Source organism: Balaenoptera musculus, chromosome 17 (assembly GCF_009873245.2).
Source record: "Balaenoptera musculus isolate JJ_BM4_2016_0621 chromosome 17, mBalMus1.pri.v3, whole genome shotgun sequence".
Lineage (NCBI taxonomy): Eukaryota > Metazoa > Chordata > Mammalia > Artiodactyla > Balaenopteridae > Balaenoptera > Balaenoptera musculus.
This window is the reverse complement of record NC_045801.1, coordinates 37,107,495-37,130,060: the sequence shown is the minus strand read 5'-3', so window position 1 is coordinate 37,130,060 and position 22,566 is coordinate 37,107,495. Positions and strand designations below refer to the sequence as shown.

The following is a 22,566-nucleotide window of genomic DNA, read 5'->3' as shown; positions in this document are numbered from 1 at the left end:
GCTGATAAAACTCTCTTCATTGAACTGCCTTTGCAGTTTAAAAAAAAAAATCATTTCACAATATTTGGTTGGCCTCTATAATCTGGATTCTCTGTTCTGTTCCACTGATATACATGTATATAACTTCTCCAGAATTATACTGTATTGATCATAGTAGCTTCATAGCAAGTCTTAAAATTAGGTAGTATAAGCCCTCCAATGTCATTCTTCTATTTCAAAAGTGTTTTAGCTATTCTAGTTCCTTTGCTTTCCTGTATACATTTTAGAATCAACTTTTCTATATCTGCAATAAATACTGCTGGAATTTTTATTGGAATTGTGTTAAATCTATAGATCAATTGGGAGAGATTTTATATCTTTACTATTTTGAGTCTTCCAATCCATGAATATGTTATGTGTACAGTATATCTCTCCATTTACTTAGATCTTTAATGATTTTCCAACATACAGATTCTGTACGAGTTTTATCAGATTTATACCTAAGTATTTATTTTATTTGGAGCTTTTATAAATGTTGTTTTTTGTTTAAATTTTACTCCAACTGCATATTGCTGGTTTGTAGAAACTCAGCTGATTTTTGTGTAGTGGTCTTGTATTCTAAAATCTTGTCAAGTTCACTTAGTAATTCTAGGAGCTTTTCTGAAGATTTCATGGAGTTTTCTACATGGACAATCATGTCGTCTGCGAATAGACATCATTTTATTTCTTTCTTTCCAATCTTCATGCCTTTTATTTCTTTTTCTTGCCTTATTGTGCTGGTTGGGATCTCTAGTATTAAATATAGAGTATGAGTAGTGAGAATGAATATCATTGCCTTGTTTCTGATCTTAGGGGAAAAGCATTCAATCCTTCATGATTAAGTATGACATTAACTATAGGTTTTTCATCCGTGAACTTTATCAGGTTAAGGAAGTTTCCATCTATTGACAGTTTGCTAAGAGTCCTTATCATAAATGGATATTGGTTTTTCAAAAGCTTTTTCTGCATCAATTGATATGATCATGTTTTTTTGTTTTGTAAACTGGTAATACCATTACCTTGATTGATTTTCTAATATTGAACCAACCTTGTAGTCCAAGGCTAAACCCCTCTTGGTTGTGGTGTATTATTAGTTTCTTATATTACTTGATTTTTTTTTTAATTTATTTGGAGGATTTTTATGTCTCTGGTTTTTAGGGATATTGGTATGTAGTTTTCTTTTACTGTCTTTGTCTAGTTTTGGTATCAGTCATGATGGTTTCATAAAATGAATTTAGGAGTATTGTCTCCTATTTTCTGTGGTACAAGAAAAAGAAGGAAAAAATGAGGCATTTTTCTTAGTCCCTGTGGGCATTAGGAATTCCCTTCCCATTACTGAAGCCAGAAATAGAGGGTTTCCCCTACTACTCCCTCTATCCACACCTGATGCCCACCTCCAGGTTTTGGGCTGCCCCAGGCTGTGGAATATCAGAAGAAAAATGAGAAACTCACTACCTTTTGGTGGTATTTTGAAATCTAGTCATCTTCTTCAGTCTACCCGTTACCATTTACTTTTCAAAATCCTCAAATAGCTGCTCTGTGTAGGTTTTTTTTTGTTGTTTGCATTTGGTTTTTTGTTTGTTTGTTTTTTAATTAAGCTTTGCACTTATTTTTTTTAATTAATTTATTTTATTTATTTATTATTTTTGGCTGCATTGGGTCTTCGTTGCTGCATGTGGGCTTTCTCTAGCTGTGGCGAGCAGGGGCTGCTCTTTGTTGCAGTGTGCGGGCTTCTCACTGTGGTGGCTTCTCTTGTTGCAAAGCACGGGCTCTACAGTGCAGGCTCAGTAGTTGTGGTGCATGGGCTTAGTTGCTCTGTGACATGTGATATCTTCCTGGGCCAGGGCTCGAACCCATGTCCCCTGTATTGGCAGATGGATTCTTAACCACGGCGCCACCAGGGAAGCCCTCTGTATAGGTTTTTTAGCTGTAATCTCTCCAGATATTATAGCTGTATAAAGTGGGAGAAACAGGGCTCCATCTTTCCTGGAATGCTGAAGTAATTTTTAAAGAGCGGGAAATGGCAACTAACAAAGAGAAGAGCAAAGTATATTAGATATTTTTGCTCTGGGGGGAAAAGGTGAAAGAAGCTAGGGCAAACATTCCTAGGCCTTGAAACTTCATTTATGATCACATTAGAAACAGGAAATAATATGTGGGTAAATATGCATATGGAGTTTGTATTAGTTTTTTATTGATGCATAACAAATTACCACAAATGTAGTGGCTTATAGCAATACAAATTTATTATCTCAGTCCTGCAGGTCAGAAGTCCAGTTGGGTTTAGCTGTATTCTCTGCTCAGAATCTTACAAGGCCAAAATCAAAGTGTCATTTGGGCTGGGCTCTAATCTAGAGGCTCCAGGGAAGAATCCACTTACAAACTCATTCCATTTGTTTGCATAATCCAGTTCCTGTGGTCATAGGACTCACGTCCCTAATTCCTTGTTAGCAGCTGGCCAGTGCTTCCTTCCCTCAGCTTTAGGGTGCCCATTCCTTCTCACATGACCCCTACCATCCTCAAAGCAGCAATGACATATCATAGACCCCTTCTCACGTTTCAAATCCCTCCAACTTCCCCTTCTGCCTCCTTCATGTACTTTTTAAAGGGCCTGTATAATAGATCAGGCCCACCAGATAATCTCTGTGTTAAATTCAATTTACCTGGGATTTTTATCACACCTATAAAATCCCTTTCAGCATAGCAGTACCTAGATTAGTGTTTGATTCAATAACCAGGGGAGAGGAATCTTGGGAGAAGGGGGTCATCTTCAGAATTCTGCCTACCACAGAACCAGATTAGAAAGTTTCAGGGTGCTCCAACATGAACTGACCAAACATGTACTTCATGCTGAGTTTGAGGCCCAATGCTAAGTATTAAAGGTGAAAAATGTACACTCAAGGATCTTCTCTATTGGTGAGAGACATAATCTCATAAAAAGATACTTATGCAGGGCCAGCTTTGTGGAACTACTTCTTGGAGAACGTGCTGAGCAGTATCCTGAAGATTATGCATTAGGCAAAGAAAGAGTATATTAGACAAAGGAGCAACATGATCAAAGGTCTTGTGGTATGACATAGCATGGGCTGGGGGGAGTGGGCTGTATAAACTCTTTGATATATCTGAGGTGGGCAATGGCTGCAGATAAGGAAAGGCAAGACCTTTTTTCCCATTCTAAGGAGCTTCATCTTTTATCCCATAGGTAAAGAAGAGCCATTAAAGAGTTTTAAGCAATAGTGAGCCAATCAGGATCACAGTAGAAACAAATCATTTGGAAATTACTCTGGAGACTGGATTAACAGGAATCGGTCTAGACAGAGAATCCTTTTAGGAGGCTTTATATTAGCTGAGCAATATCAAAGGCACGGAGGGAAAACATGGGGAGTGGCTGGAATGCTAGAGAGAAGGAGATTGGATTCAAGCAATATTTTGGAAGTAAAGTTGACAGAACTTAATCACTGAGTGGGTTTGGACCAGGAAAAGAGGGAATGAAATGAGTCAAAAAGTCAGATTTTTTATTTGAGCCAGTTGGTAGATTAGAGTCATTAACTGAGACAGGGAATATAGCATGTGTGAGAGGAGGTAATGGATTGTTCTGGATGAAGTGATTTGATGAGCCTGTGGGAGTTCAGTAGGAAGGAAAAATTCATTTTTTTTTCCTTCACTACATCATAAAATGTTCATTTTGTACTTCCTGTGGACCAAACAGTAGTTTAGGCATTCAGAATATTAAGATGTAGAACAGTCCTTATTGTTCAGGAGTTCACAGTTAGCTGGACTATGACAGATACCTAAGCAGTAACTATAAAAATAATATGAATAGGTACCTGATGATGATACAATACACAGGACATTCTGAAAGCAATGGATGAGAGGCACCTCACTCGGCCTCAGGGGTCAAGAAAGACTTCCTGGAGTCTTTGAGACTCAAGGACTGAGTCTCAAAGGACAAGTTAGACAAATAAGCAGAGGTATAGTTTTTTTGTTTTTTTGTTTGTTTGTTTCCTGTGTCACTGGGACTACCATACCTGAGATACAAGGATCCATATTGAGATAGTAGTCAACAACTCTCATATATTACCATTCCGTGGATGTTTTGTCAGTTTACAGTGAGGGAAAAGGGATCCCTTAGGCTCAGCAGTTAGTATAGGTGGATATTTGGGCAACTTCCTGAGTAGGTCAGTAAACTGTTTCTATGGCTACTTCTGACGCTTAGTTTAAATCTCATGTTATGAATCCAGGCAAAAGCAGGTAGCTTCTGGCCCCAATATCTGAGTCTCCTTTCTGCTTTAGCTTTGTTTTGTTTTCCTGTTGTTGCTATCATTTGTTAAGATTGTTTGTTTTTTTCACTGTGGTAAAAGGTGGTATTATTTTCTGTGAGGCCACAGAATTTCGAAGCCCTCGTAAAAGAATTTGCAGGCAGAGCCGGACAGTGTATGAATCATTTGAATCATCCAATTTCCCTAAAATATTTGCCCACCAGCCTCTTTGAGTACCCCAAATTCTACAAGTCAAAACTAATTCCTTTCAAAAATGGTGCTGGTATAACTGGATTTCTGCATGCAAAAAAAAATTAAGTTGGACCCCTACCACACAAAGCACAAAAGTTAATTCAAGAGCAATCATAGACCTAAATGTAAGAGGTAAAACTATAAAACTTGTAAAAGAAAGCATAACTGTAAATCTTTGTGACCTTGGGTTAAGCAGTGTTTTTTTTTGTTTTGCTTTGTTTTATAAATTTATTTTATTTGTTTATTTTTGGCTGCATTGGGTCTTTGTTGCTGTGCGCGGGCTTTCTCTAGTTGCGGTGAGCGGGGGCTACTCTTCGTTGTGGTGCACGGGCTTCTCGTGGTGGTGGCTTCTCTTGTTGCGGAGCACAGGCTCTAGGCGCACGGGCTTCAGTAGTTGTGGCTCACGGGCTCTAGAGCACAAGCTGAGTAGTTGTGGCGCAAGGGCTTAGCTGCTTTGCGGCATGTAGGATCTTCCTGGACCAGGGCTCGAACCCGTGTCCCCTGGATTGGCAGGCAGATTCTTAACCACTGCGCCACCAGTGAAGCCCCCTAAGCAATGGTTTTTGGATATGACACCAAAAGCACAAGCATAATAATAGATCTGTTGGACTTCACAAAACTTAAAAACTTTCGTGCTGCAAATCATACCATCCAAAAAACTGAAAAGACAGTCCACAGAATGGGAGAAAATATTTGCAAATCCTATATCTCATAGGGACTTGTATCCAGAATATATCAATATAAAAGACTCATACTATTTAATAAAAAGACAAATAACCCAATTTAAAAATGAGCAAAGGGTGTGAATAGACATGTCTCCCAAGAATATATACGCATAGCCAATAACATTAATGCTCAACGTCATTAATCATTAGGGAAATACACATCAAAATCACAATGGGATACTACTTCATACCCACTACGACTGAAGAAATGAAGAAATGCTCAACATCATTAATCGTTAGGGAAATAAACACATCAAAATCACAATGGGTTACCACTTCATACCCACTAGGATTGCTGTAATCAAATATGACCCAGCAATTCCACTTCTAGGTAGATACCTAAAAGAATTGAAAACATGTTCACAAAAAAATTTGCACATGAATGTTCATAGCAGTATTATCCATAATAGCCAAAAAGTGGAAACAACCCAAATGTCCATAAACTGATAATGGATAAACAAAATGTAGTATATCCATATGATGGAGTATTATTCAGCCATAAAAAGGAATGACATACTGGTGATACATGATTCAACACAAATGAACCTTAAAAACTTTTACTGTGTTAACTGAAAGAAACCAGACACAAAAAGCCAGATTTTGTGTGATTCCATTTATATGAAATGCCCAGAATAGGCAAATATATAGAGACAGAAATTAGCTTATTTGTTGCCCGAGTGCTGGAAGTGGGGAATGGGTAGGGACCACTAAGTGGCATGGGAATTTTTTTTTCCCTGGTGGTGATAATAATGTTCTGGAATTAGATAATGGTGATGATTACACAATCTTGGGAGTATACTAAGAACCATTGAATTGTATACTTTAAATAGGTAAATTGTATGATATGAGTTAATATGTCAATAAAGATGTTAAAAAACATAATTCCTTTAAATCAGGGTGTTGTTTTCCTGTTTAAATGAATGTAGGGAGCAGGGAACATTCTAGTATTGCAGAAGGGTGACTTAGATGTCTGACCCTTTCCAGTGGACAACTGGCTAGAAGCAGGACTCTCAGAGTTTTGCTTAGCCTGATTAAAGAAACACCAGGAAAGGCACACTTAAAAGAGGTGGTACCCTGAGCGAGCCTGGGTAGACAGGAGGAAACTCTAAGGTGCTGACGTCTGAGGAAGATGAGAAGAGGTCCTCCTATTGAAAACAGACAGAATGTTAACTTCATCTGCTTGATAACTTTGCTATTCCTAGCTTCATCTGTGATTATGTCTTGTATTACATCAGGCTCCAGTGAAAAGAGTACTTGTTAGGTTCAGTTAAACTCAACCATTTATTGAACACATACATATGAGAAACACACTGTGCCAGGCACTGGGTATAAACATGAGTGGCATGCTCTGCCTTGACAACCCTTACAGTCTTATGTCTTACTGATAATAAAAACAGAAGTGAGAAGGCAAAAACAGAAGTGATAGGGCCTAGTTAGTTTTAATGTCAGGTGACTAAGTGAGTAAGTGGCAAATAAGGACAACATCCGGTGGATGATACATGTAAAATGGATTTTAAGAAATCTCAGTCTTACATTAGATGAGGTATTTGAAACTTTATCAATGCAGAGTCCAAGGAAAGATGTAGGGACTCTTCTGGGTTTTAGTGGGTCACAGAGGGGAAACAAATGTTTTGTGCATATACTTTATCAGAGAGTGGTAGGGGAGGCTACTTCAGTTAATCAGTTGGACAAATATTTATTAATACCAGTATTTGTGTCAAACATTGTGCTGGGTACTAAAGAAAGCCCTTTTAACCTCGAAAGAAAGAATGTCAGTTCAGTAACAAACTGGAAAGGCTGCTTAATTTTACCTCAGAGTGGGAGGGCAGAGGTAGATGTCCGTGTGTGGCCTTTGCTCTGTCAGGAACAGACAGACAGTCACATGGATTGAGACAGGAATGTAGGCATGTAAGTAGTCCAGGGAAACTGTTCCTTCAAGTAACTACATGGAAAGGTTAGGTGGTAAGTAAAAGAATTATAACATCTGACATTCTAATGAGTCCACAGTACAGGCGTTGGGAAACTGAAATAGGAGCTTGACAGGGAAGTAAAGGCTTATTTTCAATAGGAGAGCTTCAGTAATTTTCTTATCCTTTTCAATTCTATAGCAGACATCAACTTGGATATATCAAAGCCTTTGAAAGCAAACCTGAGTTTTACCAAGCTGGATCAGATAAACCATTTTTTGAAGAAGATAAAAAGTGCACACAGCAAAGAGACCTCAGCCCTGTCAGACACCATGCTGAATAAGGATGAGCTTCCAGCCTCCAAATGTTACCGTGGAAAGTCGTCTAAGCTTAAAGTTCATGGTGATGGAGCACAAAAGATTCCATTTCAAGAAAACGTGTGGAGAACGGTTTCCTGCTTTCAAAAAATTTCTGTTCATACTACTCAGATTGTGGTCTCCATGGAAACTGTCCCCCATCCTAATAAACCGTGCCTGTTAGCATCTTTATCAACCCTCAACGGAAGCCTTAATATCAAAGCAGTGCAAAAAGTGCCTGGTAAGTCACAGAAAAGGGGAGAGGGAGATGACAATGACTTGTTAACATCTAAAACTGCATAATGTTGAAGGTTTATATTAAGTAGAGTTTAAAAGTTTCAAGAGCCATTAGAGATTGGGAACACTCCTGGTTTGTTGCCTTATTTTAAAGAAAATGTTATAACAAATCATTTAAGCCTAAGTATGTTAATGCCGTAAACTAAACCGTTCCTATCTACCTCTTCAGTCATGTTCCTACAGATGTCTTTATAACTGTTCATTCCTAAATTTCTTTTTACCTAAAATAGCTGTAGTGGAAGAACAGAGTATGTATCAAGGTTTGTGCGCCATTAGAATAGTAGCTTTTAAAGTGTGGTCTCAGAGGCAGCAGCAGCAGCAGCATCTGGGAACTTGTTAGAAATGCAAATTCTCAGACTCTACCCCTGACCTCCTGAATCAGAAAGTCTGGGCATGGGGCCCAGAAAAGTGTGTTCCAACAAACCCTACAGGTGATTCCGATGTGCTACATTAAGTTACTGGTAACAATTTATTTAAAAAGGAAAAATTGCTCTGGTGGCAGGAATGCTACACAAAATGTAATAGAAGCCAAGGTTCAACTTTGAAAAGACAATGCCATTGAGGACTATCAGACAGCAACACCTGCAAGGAAAGGCCATGCTTCAGTGCCTGGCTGAGCAAGGGAGCCGTGGACTTAGCAACTGAATGTCCTTGATGGGTGGAGAGGTGAGAAATTAACAGGCAGTGACATCTACATTTTCCTCAACTGTTATGTGCTTTTTCACACTGAATCAAAAAGGGTAGGCAGAAGGAATGTGAGGGGAAGAGAAAAGACAAGGTACAGGTGGGGAATAACCATTTTCAATCACAGAAACTGCTACTGTTAAAGTTCAGGGCATGATGCCAGAAATTTTACTTTGAAAGTAAAAGTAGCAAAAGGAAAACATTTTTTTCCACTTTAATTTGCAGGAAAGAAGTGGGGCTAGAGGGATAGTGCCCTGGATAAAGTAAATCCTGAAACTGTATGCAACTTAGTTGCTTACCAAAAAGTAATTAAGTGGCAGCTGGAGACTGTGTAGCCAGTTTGGGCACAGTAGTTGAAGAGATAAAGAAGGAGTTTTGTAGTTGAGAAGTATGAATTTTAGGCCAAAAAAATAAATGATTGATTTCTTTCTCATCAGAAATATTTGTGACCAAGCCAGCTAAAAGCACTGTATTTCTTTTATTGTCTTAAAAGTTGGAAATGAAAACTGTAAGGTCCATGGGACATGAAAGACTATGAAGCACTGGAGGCTACAATGTCTGATTTATCCACAAATAAATTACAACCCAGACAACACTGAGGCCATTCCCAGACCTTTTCAGTTTTACCTTAATCATAGCAAGGAAAGGTTAGGACTCAAACAGAATGAAAGCATTTAACATGTACTGTACTCAATTTTAGGTCCTTTTCTTTATTCATCCTCGTTTCTTGTTTCATTCATTTGCTACTAATATTTTATCCAATTTTAATAGTGTTTATTCTCAGTAAATATCTCTAAAATATAATTAAAATCCTCTCACTGAGCTTTACAAGGTAGTAGATTCATTCTGGTTTTGTAACTTGTTTTTTCCCTTTATGCTAGTACCCCTACTCCTTTTACAGTTATACTCTTAAATCTAGTTAAATGCAAAAGTAGAAACTATAGCTTTGACTAAGACATACTTGGTATAACTCTAATATGTAGTGTCCTGCAAATGTTCTAAAGTAGTTATTTGCATCAACAAATCAGATCAAATTGAATTTAGCCATTTAATTAATAGAAACAGTTTTATTATGAGAGTATAACAAACACCAAATCTGTTTACTCTACATTTCTGCTTGATGTGATGGCATGCTCAAATGTTTAAAAGATGACAGAGTCAGCAAAATAATAATAAATTATAATTAAGTGAAGTAAGATTGTAAGTTCTAGTTATTGCTGTAGAGTGATTTCTAGGAAATTATAATTAAGAGATTACTACATATTTTTCAGAAATTGATTTTTAACAAAGGAAAACTTTTTAAAAGTAAAATAAAATTTAAGCTTTGAACATTAATTTCATTGTATATTTGCATATCTTAAAAATTCATGCTTTGCCACTTGGATGGAATATATGCAAATGTATACTTAATGTATATTTTTGGTAAGTGGTAAAAAATATTTCCCAGCAAAAAAATAAAATAACCCTCCTACCAGTAGTCATATTTCTTTTTGTGTTTTTCAAGTGACATCGTTCTGTATTCAACCAAAAATTTTTCTAGTGTATCTTTGAGTTCAGTGGAGTTAATGTCAGATTTTTATAGTTTGACTCTAATACAGTTATACTGAACTGTGTCTTTGATTTTACAGTTTATGTAACTATTGTGACCATCTGCAGCAGCTGCACTTTTCAAATTATTTGCTGAACCAAATTGAGCACAGTGACAAAAGTAGTCATCTCAGATGTACTATTAAACAGAGAAAGAAAAAGGAGCATTGCCTTGGTACAGCATAGCCATCTGCTATACAGATGTTATTGTATAGAATGACTTAAGATAAAATAATTGTAGAAAATTTTCATTAAAACCTCAACAATTTGCACTTGTTTATGCGAATCTGCATAACTCCCCAATGAGACAACACACTTGGGGTTTCTTTGGTTCTCACTCACTTTCTCTTTGATCCTTTTTGATGTGCTGACTTTAATAAACACAGTCAAAAACATTGTGCAAAAAACATCATGGAAAAAACTACAAAGGAACAATTATAGCAGCAGAAACTACTCTAATCCCTAACTTACGCAAGCTATTTTTAGTGAAATATTTTTTTTAACACTCTTTATATGACAATGTTATATAAACAGGGTAAAGCGGTCCTTTCCAGATGAGTTTTAATTTAGGAGCTGAAATAGATTTGTAATGCTAGAGGAATCTTATGGTCTAAGTAATATTTAGAGAAACACAATCGGGAATGTGTCGTAGGCATGCCTCTTCACTTGTGAAAAGTACGAAAAATATTTGAGTTTGCCTAATGATTATATTTTTTATCATCTAAACCGACATAAGCTTATGGGAAGTGTATGTGGAAAGGGAATAATAAAAGAATGAAAGAGGAAAGTTAATATTCTCCCCAAGACATTGTCAATACATTTAAATCTGAAATGCTTTTATGTTCATTTACTGGTTTTTACAACAAAATATGTACAGATTATTCACGGAAATGTTTTCATCATTTGAAAAAACGAAATGGTTAAATATTTTCCACTTAAAAAAAATCCTTGAGTTCTCCTTAGCCTCCTGTACTATTCTGTGGCCCTAAACTATCCGAGTTTCAAGGAACGTGGGTTTTTTTTTTTTTGATTCCACTCTGCAGATGCTGGTGTAACAGTGACTTTTAATAACCTAACTCTTATTTCTGCTAGAATACTTATGTTCTCCCATGTGTCTGTGGTAAAATGGCCCTAAATTTTAAAACTTTACATACAAGATGTAATGCTTGTATTTTTTTAAATTGGTGTGTAATTGCAAAAATCTCTATGATTGTGTATAATATTGCCAAATTTTCTATGATTACGTTATTGATAACGAAATTAATCTTGTTTCAAAATCATATCTTATTTTCTGAAACATTTTAAGGCAGATATTTCTTTTGCTAGCCATTAAATCTGTCCCGTTCTGTAGTATGTTCTTTTTTAAAAGTAGCCCTCCCACCCCCCCTGCACACACACACACACAGTCTTTTTTGCTGTTTGAAGTATAGTGTTTTGGAGAAATCTTAAGTATGTAGCTATAAATTCTGAACCAGCAGTGTAGCACTTTGCACAGGCAGGGTGGGGAGTGAGCTGCAGACTTTAGCTCTCCTTGTCAGAGTAAATTATGGCTCTATTAGGGCGGCACTTCTTAGATTTCGGCAAACAAGGGTACACAATTCAGGCTGTGAAATAGCTGTGCTTTAGGCTGCCTTGCTCTTTCTTGGGGGCATGTCGATTAGCAAACTCCATGTAGATAAGGGAAAGGGAAATAGGATATGAACAAGTTAGGTGGCACAAAGCGTTGGGGGAAGAGCCTAAGTGAGGCCATCTTGGCTGGCATTTTAGTCAGAATTAGGGAAAAGTTGCAAGAATCCCCTTTCCATAGGGACTTAGGAGACTTTTCATCCATGCAGAAAGCAATGAGTTGAATTCCTAGTCAAAGAGCTGTGGTTTAAATAACTTTCACTACCCCAGCCTCTGTCATCCAGATGTACTTATCTTTGTGTATAAACAAAAGTAGGAAGAAAGAAAGCATAACCACATTATTCTTCATGTATACAAATGCCTCTTTTCATGTTCACTGAATTCAGGACCAGTAAAAATGTAAAGAACCTAGAGTTCCTTTTCATGTACTGAAAAGTGAAAGCAGGTTATTAATTGATACAAAGTGGAGCTCCAGCTTTTCATTCCAGAGTCAACTGGATCTCCTGAGGAAAATCTCCTTAAGGCGTTGTCATAGCCATTGGATGCTGCAGAAATGCAAGTAAGCCTGAGGGGAAATAAAACATTAAATTATATATGACTACCTAAAATAATATATTGCAATAACAAGCCATTTACAACACCCCAAAGACTTTTGTTACTTTTAGAAAGAAATAGCATCTTTTTCCAATGCCTGAACAATAAGAAATGAATTCTTTGACAGTTAAAGCCAGAGGACAAACTTAACTTTTAAACAGCCACTGAGGATTGAAGTGGAAGTACAGTTTGTAGACAGCTATACAAATCACCAACAAACCTTAATGAATATTGGGTGTGGGCATCAGTGTCCTGTCATTTTTGACACTGTGTCTCAGGTAGCTTAAACCCAACACTCAAGGAAAGGTGGAGACCTCATTGGGTCTGTTAACATCTGGGGTTTTATTTGTCATTTTGGCCATACCCCGCAAGCGCAAAAGAAAGAGTAAAAGGGGATTATCTTGACAATGAAGTGAGTTACTGAATCTTGTGATAATGAAAAGCAGAAGAATTCTAATGCCTTTCTATAGTCCCTGAGGTAGAGGTGCGTTTATAGTTTTGCAGAAGTAAAATGTAGGCAGGCAGAACAGATGGCCCAGAGTCCGTGTAACCTGACACCCCTCATCCCAGAACTGAGGACCACTATTAATCCTGGTCAGATTCCCTCCTATTACTTTATAACAAGGTTCAAAGTTGCTACTGATGAACTGGCCTGTCCTTTTTTTACTCTTAAATTACCTGTGGATTACTGATTTTTTTTCAAAAGTGATATTTTTCTGTGCATAATGGTGGACTATTGAGACATTCAAAAAAGGTAAAATAGGAAGTTCTAAAAATTGAATGGGAAATAAGTGGAAAAAGTAAAATTCTCATAACTTTTTTTCAAAGTAATGTTCCATATTTATTCTCTAGTACAGCGGGAAATAAAAACCATAAATGTATAAGACATTCTCTTGGAAAGTAATTTTCTCGTCCTCTGTCTTAGAAATCGTATGCAATGGAGAAGAAATCCCAACATACATGTTTTATTCTCCCGGCTGTAATTGTTATCAGTAATATACGTTTAGATAGAATTTTGGTCAATAATAAGCAATGTTAATACTACTATCTTAGAAATTATCTTTTTTCACCCCCTCAAAAAGAGAGGTAAAAAATTAAGAATGTTTGATATTTTTTAAAAACTCACTAGTAGATATATGCTGTTCAGGCATATTTATATGGTCACTTATTTTTTCTTGTTTTGTTTAACCAAATTATATTAATTCAGTCTTTACATCTTTCATTTGGAATATTTAAATTTTTCTGTGCTAAAGGGTCTGTGGGGTTTTTTTAATGTCTGTTACGTGATTTTTGTTCTTCGTGTACCTTTTTTCTGTGCTGTGAGGTTACTATAGCTGTTTTGGATTTTAATGAGAAGCCTTTAAATGCATAGGATAGTAACTTCAGAAATTTAGAAGGTAACCACTGGGTGAAATTTCTGATGTGTTAATTTCCAGGCTGCCTGAAAAGTAAAAATCATCCAATAAGCAGCCATGTTCGGATGTCAGAGCACTCTCGTGTGCTGTGGCGCAGTGAACATGATGTACCTGCCCAGCCTTTCGTAGAGGGAGATGAGCTCATCTCAGAGAGATAACCATCTCTGACTTTTTCTTCTGATTAATCACCGACCTGAACTCCATTTGAACCTTGTTAGACCGAAAACAAGCAGAATTCCTGGCCCAAACTATAAAATATAATTAAGCCCTTTTGAAATGATGTGTAAAAGAACATTGCTGTACCCCCCACTTATAACCACTACCACCACCACAACCAATAAAGTTAAATCAAGCACTGCCTGTAATGGATTAAAATAATAAATGTTCCTGGATTTCAGTGTTTGAAGTACTTGAAGAAAACAGGCTCCCAGCAGCCTGGGTAGCTGAATGCAGGAGAGACATTTATTAATGACGAGTTCAAGGATTTGGCCTGTTTAAGATCATTACTTTGTGTTTACCATGGGTTACACATCTCTTATATTTTTACACAGCCCACACGTGTCCACATGCAATAATGAAAGCTTTTTTTTTTCAACAAAAGAATTGTTAATTGTGTAAATATGGTTCTCTTGGGGAATGTGAAGTCTTCCTAAGACTCTGCTCCCTTCTAATGAGAAATCCAGTACAGTTATTACACTCTCCCAAGTATACCCACCTTCAAATCTTGCCTCCAGCTAGATTAGTCTTTCCCCCTATTGTTTTTAGTTACCAATTCCAAACTTAATCTAGACTGCTAGAAAACTGTTGGCCTCTGGTTATGTATTTTTTTAATAAATGTATTAATTTATTTATTTTGGCTGCGTTGGGTCTTCGTTGCTGCTTGCGGGCTTTCTCTAGTTGTAGGGGCTACTCTTCATTGCAGTGCGCAGGCTTCTCATTGCAGTGGCTTCTCTTGTTGCAGAGTGCGGGCTATAGGCACACGGGCTTCAGTAGTTGCGGCGCGTGGGCTCACTAGTTGTGGCTTGCAGGCTGTAGAGCACAGGCTCAGTAGTTGTGGTGCACGGGCTTAGTTGCTCCGCGGCATGTGGGATCTTCCCGGACCAGGGCTCGAACCTGTGTCCCCTGCATTGGCAGGCGGATTCCTGCGCCACCAGGGAAGTCCAGGTTATGTATTTTAGAATTGTGTTCCATTGCACTAGACTTTGTGTGCTTATGTACTATAGAAAAAAAAAATCAATGCTTTTTATTTCTTCTCCTACCTTTAACAAAGATATGGGAGAGAACCATTTTTCTAGATTTAGATACATTTGAGGTGAAAAAAAGAGACAACTGGTAAAAATGTCCCATATACGCATTTTAAAACAGTATTCCTTGGACAGGAGAAAAAAGGGCATCTGAGACAACAAAAATGCTATCAATTAACATGAAAATATCTCACTGTGCAAAATGCTATTGGAGAAGAAAGTTTCCAGTCCTAGCAATTAAATACTAGAGATCTTTTTCTTTTTTTTTTTCTTTTTTAAATTTTATTTATTTATTCACTTATTTTTGGCTGCATTGGGTCTTCTTTGCTGCGCTCGGGCTTTCTCTAGTTGCGGCGAGCAGGGGCTACTCTTTGTTGCACTGCGCAGGCTTCTCACTGTGCTGGCTTCTCTTGTTGCGGAGCACGGGCTCTAGGCGCACGGGCTTCAGTAGTTGTGGCACACGGGCTCAGTAGTTGTGACTCGCGGGGTCTAGAGCACAGGCTCAGTATTTGTGGCGCATGGGCTTAGTTGCTCCGCAGCATGTGGGATCTTCCTGAGCCAGGGCTTGAATCCATGTCCCCTGCATTGGCAGGCGGATTCCTAACCACTGCACCACCAAGGAAGTCCCTAGAGATCTTTTTCTTAATAGTGTCTCCTTTGCATCCTAATGATGGCACTTTATAAGTTAGTATTAGGTGAAATGGATAAGAATTATTGTAGCTCCTAGAACTGGGACTGTGGAAAAAGAGAGGGTTAGAAGTAAATATCCCCCACTCCACTGAATTTGTGACAGTGTTTAGTTTTGCTGCGGTCACAGCAAATTGCCCTCTCATCCACATAAGCCAGAAGGCTATTTGCTAGGAAAGTTTCTGCCAAAGCAACCCTGTCAGTGATAAGTGACTGAAGACACATCTTAGATGTTCTTTTGCTCTCTGGCTGGGGCTCTGGCCCTGTAGGCTATGTTGGCATAATATACTGAGGCCAAGCAAGACAGCCGGGGACAGGAAAAAGACATTTATTCACAACCCTGTTACCAATTGGAAAAATGAAATTACTAAGAGCTAACTAATAGCAGTAGTTTTTATAAAGCAGCCTGGTGCTGGAAGGAGGCAGACAATCCCAGCCCTGCTACTTGCTGGCAGTTGATTGTGGTAAAAGCTCATTTCCAAAATAAAGACAAAAATACTTAATTCATGGGGCTGTTGAGTGGATTAAGTGAAATATCGTACACAGAGTACCCTACACATTCCTTAGCACACATTTATTAAATTCCTCAATAAATATTAGTGTTTTTGTATCTTCCTCTCCCTCCCTCCCTCTCCCAACTCAGTCATACCACATGAATGCTGAGATCATAGAGCATTAAATTTTAGAGCTGAAAATTATCTCGGAGATCATCCTCTTTATCAAGAACACTTTTTATCCTTTTTCTCTCCATCATCCAAACACACTGTATTTAGGATAAGATAGCTAGCATGACTATACCAACCAGATACTACTGTAACCAAAAAACTTAGTACACTTCGGCCCTGTCTCCAACAAATTCATGATTTCTTTCAGGATCTTTGAAATACTTAAAATACCTCATGGACCACCATTACTATGTGGGACTCCCTAAGTGTCAGAGAACCCTAGGTTGAGGCCTACTGAGCTAGGCCTAACTCCCTCACTTAGGGGTGCCGAGATTAAGTGATTTGTCCAGGGATACTCTGGGGTGCAGTGGGGACTGTAACACACGTCTCCTGCCTTCTGGACTTTCTATTAAACCAGTCTTTAAAAACCTGGGTCATGTAGATTAATACCAGTTTCTAAGCCATTGCAGTAAATCACTCAGGAAGTCATTTTGCTTTCAACATTGTTCGAGTTGATACCAATTCTTCCATTCATGTGACTTACTTTAAAAAAAAAATTGATTCACCAGCAGTTTCCTCATTAAATTAACCAGCTACTGTATTCTTTCCTCTATGAGAAGGTTGCTCTACACTTTCCAATATGCACGGTCAGATTTGTTAGTAGGCTTTTTTTTTTTTAACATAGCCACATGATCCAATCAAGTTTTATTTTCCTAATAAACTGACACAACTGTGAAAGCAGTAAACATGGTGGCAGTAAACATTGGAGGGGAAGAAAGAGGCAAAGCGTATCCACCGTCACCCTTTGGTATTTTCAGTTCAGTTTTTCTAGGATCTGAGAGTTTTAAAACATTTCTCAAAAAAATACCTTTCCCAGACAAGGGCCAAGTATAAATAGCCAACTCAATAGACATTTTTGTCTTCCATGAGTAATTCTCCCTTTCTTCATATGAAAGAAAAATAAAATCCTATTCCTGCTACTTGTCATTTTCTTATGTCCAAAGGAAGAGGTTTGGATTAGACTAGAAGTCCCAGCTTTTACTCACTGATAAGGACTAGATGAGAGTCCCTGAGGACTGGAAATCCCACCCATGAGAAATCTCAAGTGCTTTAGAGAAGGGATACATGTTAGCAGGTTGACCACCCAATTGGACTCTCGTTTTGAGGACTGGACTTGTTAGTAACTTTGTTGGGGAGCACCAGCACCCCTTTCAGCTTCAACATCTGTGTCCATGTAGTTCTCTGACAGTTTTGTTGTATTTTGTTTCATTTATTCATCTTATCCTATATTACAACTTACTATAACAACAAATGCAGATATAGGCTTATTGCAAAATAGAATGTAATTAAATAGGATCTGAAACACTTACATATTCTGATCAAGAGGGGGAAAACAAGCTATTTTGATGGTTAAACTACCCAAGTGCAGGGACTTCCCTGGCTGTCCAGTGGTTAAGACTCCGTGCTTCCACTGCAGGGCACATGGGTTCGATCCCTGGTTGGGGAACTAAGATCCTGCATGCCGCATGGCACAGCCAAAAAAATAAAATAAAAATACCCAAGTGCCATTTTTATGTGCTTCAGCGTAATTAGTTGAAGAAACTAGAAATGAAAAGATTTCTAATCATCTCCTTAGTGGACCAGACTTACAGAATTTTTTTTCTAGTCATCTAGTCATTTATGGTCATCTTTTTATGGATCATACTTACAACAATTTTTCTTCCTCACTTTTTGAGTCATCCTCATGCTTCACTGTTATGCAAATCGACTTCTGGATGTATCTAACACAAGCTTGCTGATTTCCTAGTAGCCTTAGATTATTTCCAGCTGGATAAAAATACCTGGATATGCTTTGCTAGCACGTCATCATTGAGTACCCTTTCTAATGACATACAGAAGCTTGCTGTAGATTGCACTTTGCACAGTCAGCATGTAGAGAGTAGGAGCCCTAGTAAATAAAGGTCTAGTAGAGACTGACAATGTAGGGCTGGCAGCATTTTGTAAACATTCTCCAAAGCAAGTGGTTTCCATTTATTAGTCTTCTGAAGGAGTATTTTAAAGGTCAGGAAACTGTTCCTTGAACTAAATTTTTACACTCAATGAAAAGTATGTCAGTATGCAAACAAACCAAGATTATTTCTATTTATCACACAAGTTGTTTCTGAAATTACTTCTCAATGTTGATACACCTCATTTAGTTTAATTAAGTACCTGCCATTAGTTTGCTAGAGCTGAAATTAAATATATAAACACAGATTTTTGAAAGAAGCCAGTGGAAGAGTCAGGCAGAAAAGCATTCTATTGAATGGAAGGAGGTAGAAGAGGTAATGTACTTAGTCAAAAATGACCTTATCCCACAGTCACGAAAAGCAAGGTAGGATCCTGGGTTGGATCCTGCAACAAGAAAAAGACATGAAGGGAGAAACTGGTGAAATTCAAACAAGGTCTATGGTTTAGTTAGTAGCGTTGTATCGATGTCAATTTTCTGGCTTTCGAGACTCATTCTATAGTTGATGTAAGTTGTTAACATTAAGGGAAGCTGCATGAAAGATACTAACTTTGCTGAAAGCCTGAAATTATTTCAAAATTAAATTTTAAAAAATGACCTGATCAGTGATTGCATAAATAGCTTGAATAATATTCATGCTTTTAAAGTTTGTGACCATTCTAAATCTTATACTTTTGTAGCATATTTCTTTAATTTTTTTCTTTCTTTTCTTCTCTCGTCATTTTTGGAAATTTAAGGGAAAAATTAAAAGTACAGAAAATGTAAAGGATAATACATCAAATGCCTATATACTCATGAGCTAGAACAAATATAAACATCTTGTCATGTTTGCTTATATGTAAACACACACACACACACACACAGGGGTAGAGGAGTGGTAAAACTTCACAAAATTATTCAGCCTTTTCCAATGTTTCAGTGCTAAGAAGTTAGTTTTTTATAATTTCTACTTATAGTCATTTTGTCCCACCTTGCATTATTAGTCCATTAAGAAGAAGAATAACACAGGCCTTTAACTCACTTTCTGTTGCCATTTATTCCGGATTTTGAATGTATAAGTATCCATCTTACATGAACTCTGAATATTCTCTGTGGCCCTGGGTTTATATGTGTGGTGATATATAAAATAAGATTCATTTTATCCCAAGGAAGATATTTAGTATGTTTCCTGATTGAAAAAAACAAAAAGGAAGGGATGATGTCCTATAGGCCAGCTTCTCACAGAGTGAAAGAATGGGGACAGGAGAATTAATAACTCTGTCACGAGTCCCAGGATTATTTTCATAGATTGTGGTAAAAGTGTGAACTTTGCTTTACCATTCACAAATGACCCTTTGTGTAATTTATCACCACTCTTTATTATTAAGTGATCACCATAATCTCTTATTACTGGTCATTTACACCAAGATTAAAACCACTTGAACTAACATGTTTCTCTATTATTTTGTTGTACCTTTTTAAAAAGGTAGCAGGAAATGTTCAAAAGGAAACAGAGACTCTATTAAACTTAAAAACTGGTACTTGTGGGTGAACCTTTCTGTGGTGCCGCAAGTAACTGGATCCCCTCGTTGCGGAGCAAAGCCACAGCAGGCTGGTGTGTGTAGCAAGTGCAGTGGGCAGGTAGGCACATGGGGATGAGTTAAACTACTTACGTGTCTCAAAAGCAAACCACGCCTAATTTCCTAATTTCCATGTAGGTGTATGACATGAAAGAAAAGAAAGGAGACAGAAGGGACCAGGCAGGGCACGTTTATATCTATAGGTCATGTGTTTCCATAATGCCTTTAGACAGTGCCTGTTCCTGTATCCTCACTGCCAACATTAGCATCTTAAATTCTCAATGCCCCCTTTGTGTTCATACGAGCCCATGATCAGTGCTGGTAGACCTGAGAAATAGGCAAGTACAAACTATAAAGGATTAGAAAAAGTAAGAATAGAGTGAGGGGTAGGCTATTGGGGAAATGAAGGGGTAAAGAAAAGAACAGCAACTCAACACATAGGTATTCAATTAAGTATTTGATTAGAGTGAAAGAATTGACAGCACATAAAGTGAATAAAAAGCAAAAACTAAAATTGTTTGTATGATAATAGGGAAGTATTTGTGTTTTTCAACAGTTCACTTGCTGAACAGAGTCAAAATTATAAATGTTGTTGGTTGTCTTTTTTTCCCTCTGATGCTTACTGAGATCTCAGAACTTGAGGCTAAAAAAGGAAAAATCTTGTAATGTGAAAGAAAATTGCAAATTATTCGCTTTATCTTTGTATATACCCAATATATGGTAGATAACCAGTAAACGTTGGTTGAATGAGTAATGCACGCATGCATAAATATCAAGTTGGAGGTGATCCAGTATATCCAAATTCCTTATAGACAGAAGCATGGGAGTAGCACTTATTTAAGAAATTAGGCATGGTTATGGATACCATCATAAGAAATTATCCTTAAAGCCATTATAGTAAAGAACTTCACTGAAATAGCTGACACATGGTGGCAGCCAGCAGCTCTAACACCTTCATTTTCTTGCCTTCAAAACCGGAAAGCAAGAGGAAAGGTTTCTCTCCCCAAAGTATTATTGTACCTCATTGGTTTTCATTAAGCCTCATGTTCATCCTTGAACCAGATCAAACTCCAGAGAATATCAAACCTGAACATCTAGAAATTTCAGCAGGTTCCTAGGCCTACTAGTCTACTTTCTAGAAAACCAGTCATTAAATTCTGCTATTGCTGGAATATAGCTGTAGCTGGGTCAGTGCCTGCCTCAACTGTAAGGTCTCTTGTATTTCAGGCACACTGTGTCTCCTCCTGCCCTCCTCAGTGCTCACCTGAGTCTGACCCACCTTCTTTCTTCTTGTTTCAGGCTCCCAAATGTTTGCCCGACCATTGGCTTCCTATTTCTAGGCCATTTTCCCAAGGTCTCAGTCCCTACCTTTACCTTGACTCTCCTGAGAATTCTAGGTATCTCGTTTTCTCTACCCGAGCAAGAAAGAATAGAATTTGTATGACAGTAGGAAAATGTTCATGTGTTTAACAGTGTACACAGTAACACAAAAGCTGTCAACATTTTGATTTTTTTTATGTAAAAATGCAAGTCTAGAATTTTTTATTATATCCCTCCTCACCCTAGCTAATAAATATCAATACTTCTAGTTGTGTAACTTTGGGGAGTTAAGAAGAACCTTCCACCAACCCTACTCACGTTCTTCTTTGAGAAGGGATAAGCACTTTCTGAGGAATATACGGTAAGGAATCACGATGCAAATTTTGTCATTCCAGTTCTAGTTTTAAGGCAAAACCTCAGAAACTTAGTACAATATCAGTATTTTGAGGCCATTGCTGCACAGTAGAAATATCCAGTAAGGTTCAAATTCTGTATGTATTAAGTTACTTCTACAAAGAAGATTTTATCATATGCTTACAAATATCTTTGTATAAATGAAAAGTGCTATAGAGTGAGAAAGGTAATCTCGTTCTTCTGTATGCTCCAGAAAAAATGCTGTCAAGCCCATTCTTAATGAGACTTCTAGGGATAAATATCAGCCCTTGCTTTTGATAGTCTTTTCTTTGATAGATAATTGCCTTTGCTTTAATAAAGTTGTCCTTTGTTTCTGTCTTAGCTCTTTTGCTTTAATTTTGACCACTCTCTCCAAAGTGATGTTTTAGGGATGATCAGATCATCACATCAGATCAACTTCAGATCAACACATCAGATCACTTCAGATCAACACATCAGAAGGAGTACTCTGCAGGTTTCTCACTGTTGTAGGAAGAGATTACAAATAAGAAAAGGGAATAGGCTAGAAACCAAATCCTGTGGTTTGGGATTAGAACCAGAGGTATCAGTATGAATTCATGATTTTTAATATATTTACTGATAGATACAGAAATATACATGTGTGTGTATACATGGGCAGTAGACACACATATACTTCTTAGCCCTCTCTACTGAGAGTCCCTAGAAACAGAGATACCCTAGCAGCAATGAGCATATCTGCCACCCAGATTTTGGTTTCTAGATGCCATTCTTCAGCAAAAGAAACCAAAGCTCTGGAGAAATGACTGATGCCAGAGATGGGATGGGAAAAATACAACTGAGCCTGAAACATCTTGTGGCCAGAAAGTAAAGAAGTTCTCAAAAAATTATGGGGGTATATCACAGTGACACAGGAACCAACTTGAAGGGGTTCCCAATGGCCAAAGCTGGTTCAATTTAAGCAACAAAGTAAAATAAAGATAGTATTAGA

At 37.6% G+C, this 22,566-nt stretch overlaps 1 protein-coding gene across 1 annotated transcript in view; it reads left to right on the top strand.

The window, feature by feature from the left end:
• VPS13B (vacuolar protein sorting 13 homolog B) overlaps positions 1–22,566 on the top strand; it is a 775,748-nt gene that overhangs the window by 585,721 nt on the left and 167,461 nt on the right. The window contains exon 36 of the mRNA XM_036830846.1: positions 7,363–7,758. Within this exon, the coding sequence (XP_036686741.1) occupies positions 7,363–7,758 (396 nt within the window). The remainder of the gene's footprint in view (positions 1–7,362; positions 7,759–22,566) is intronic.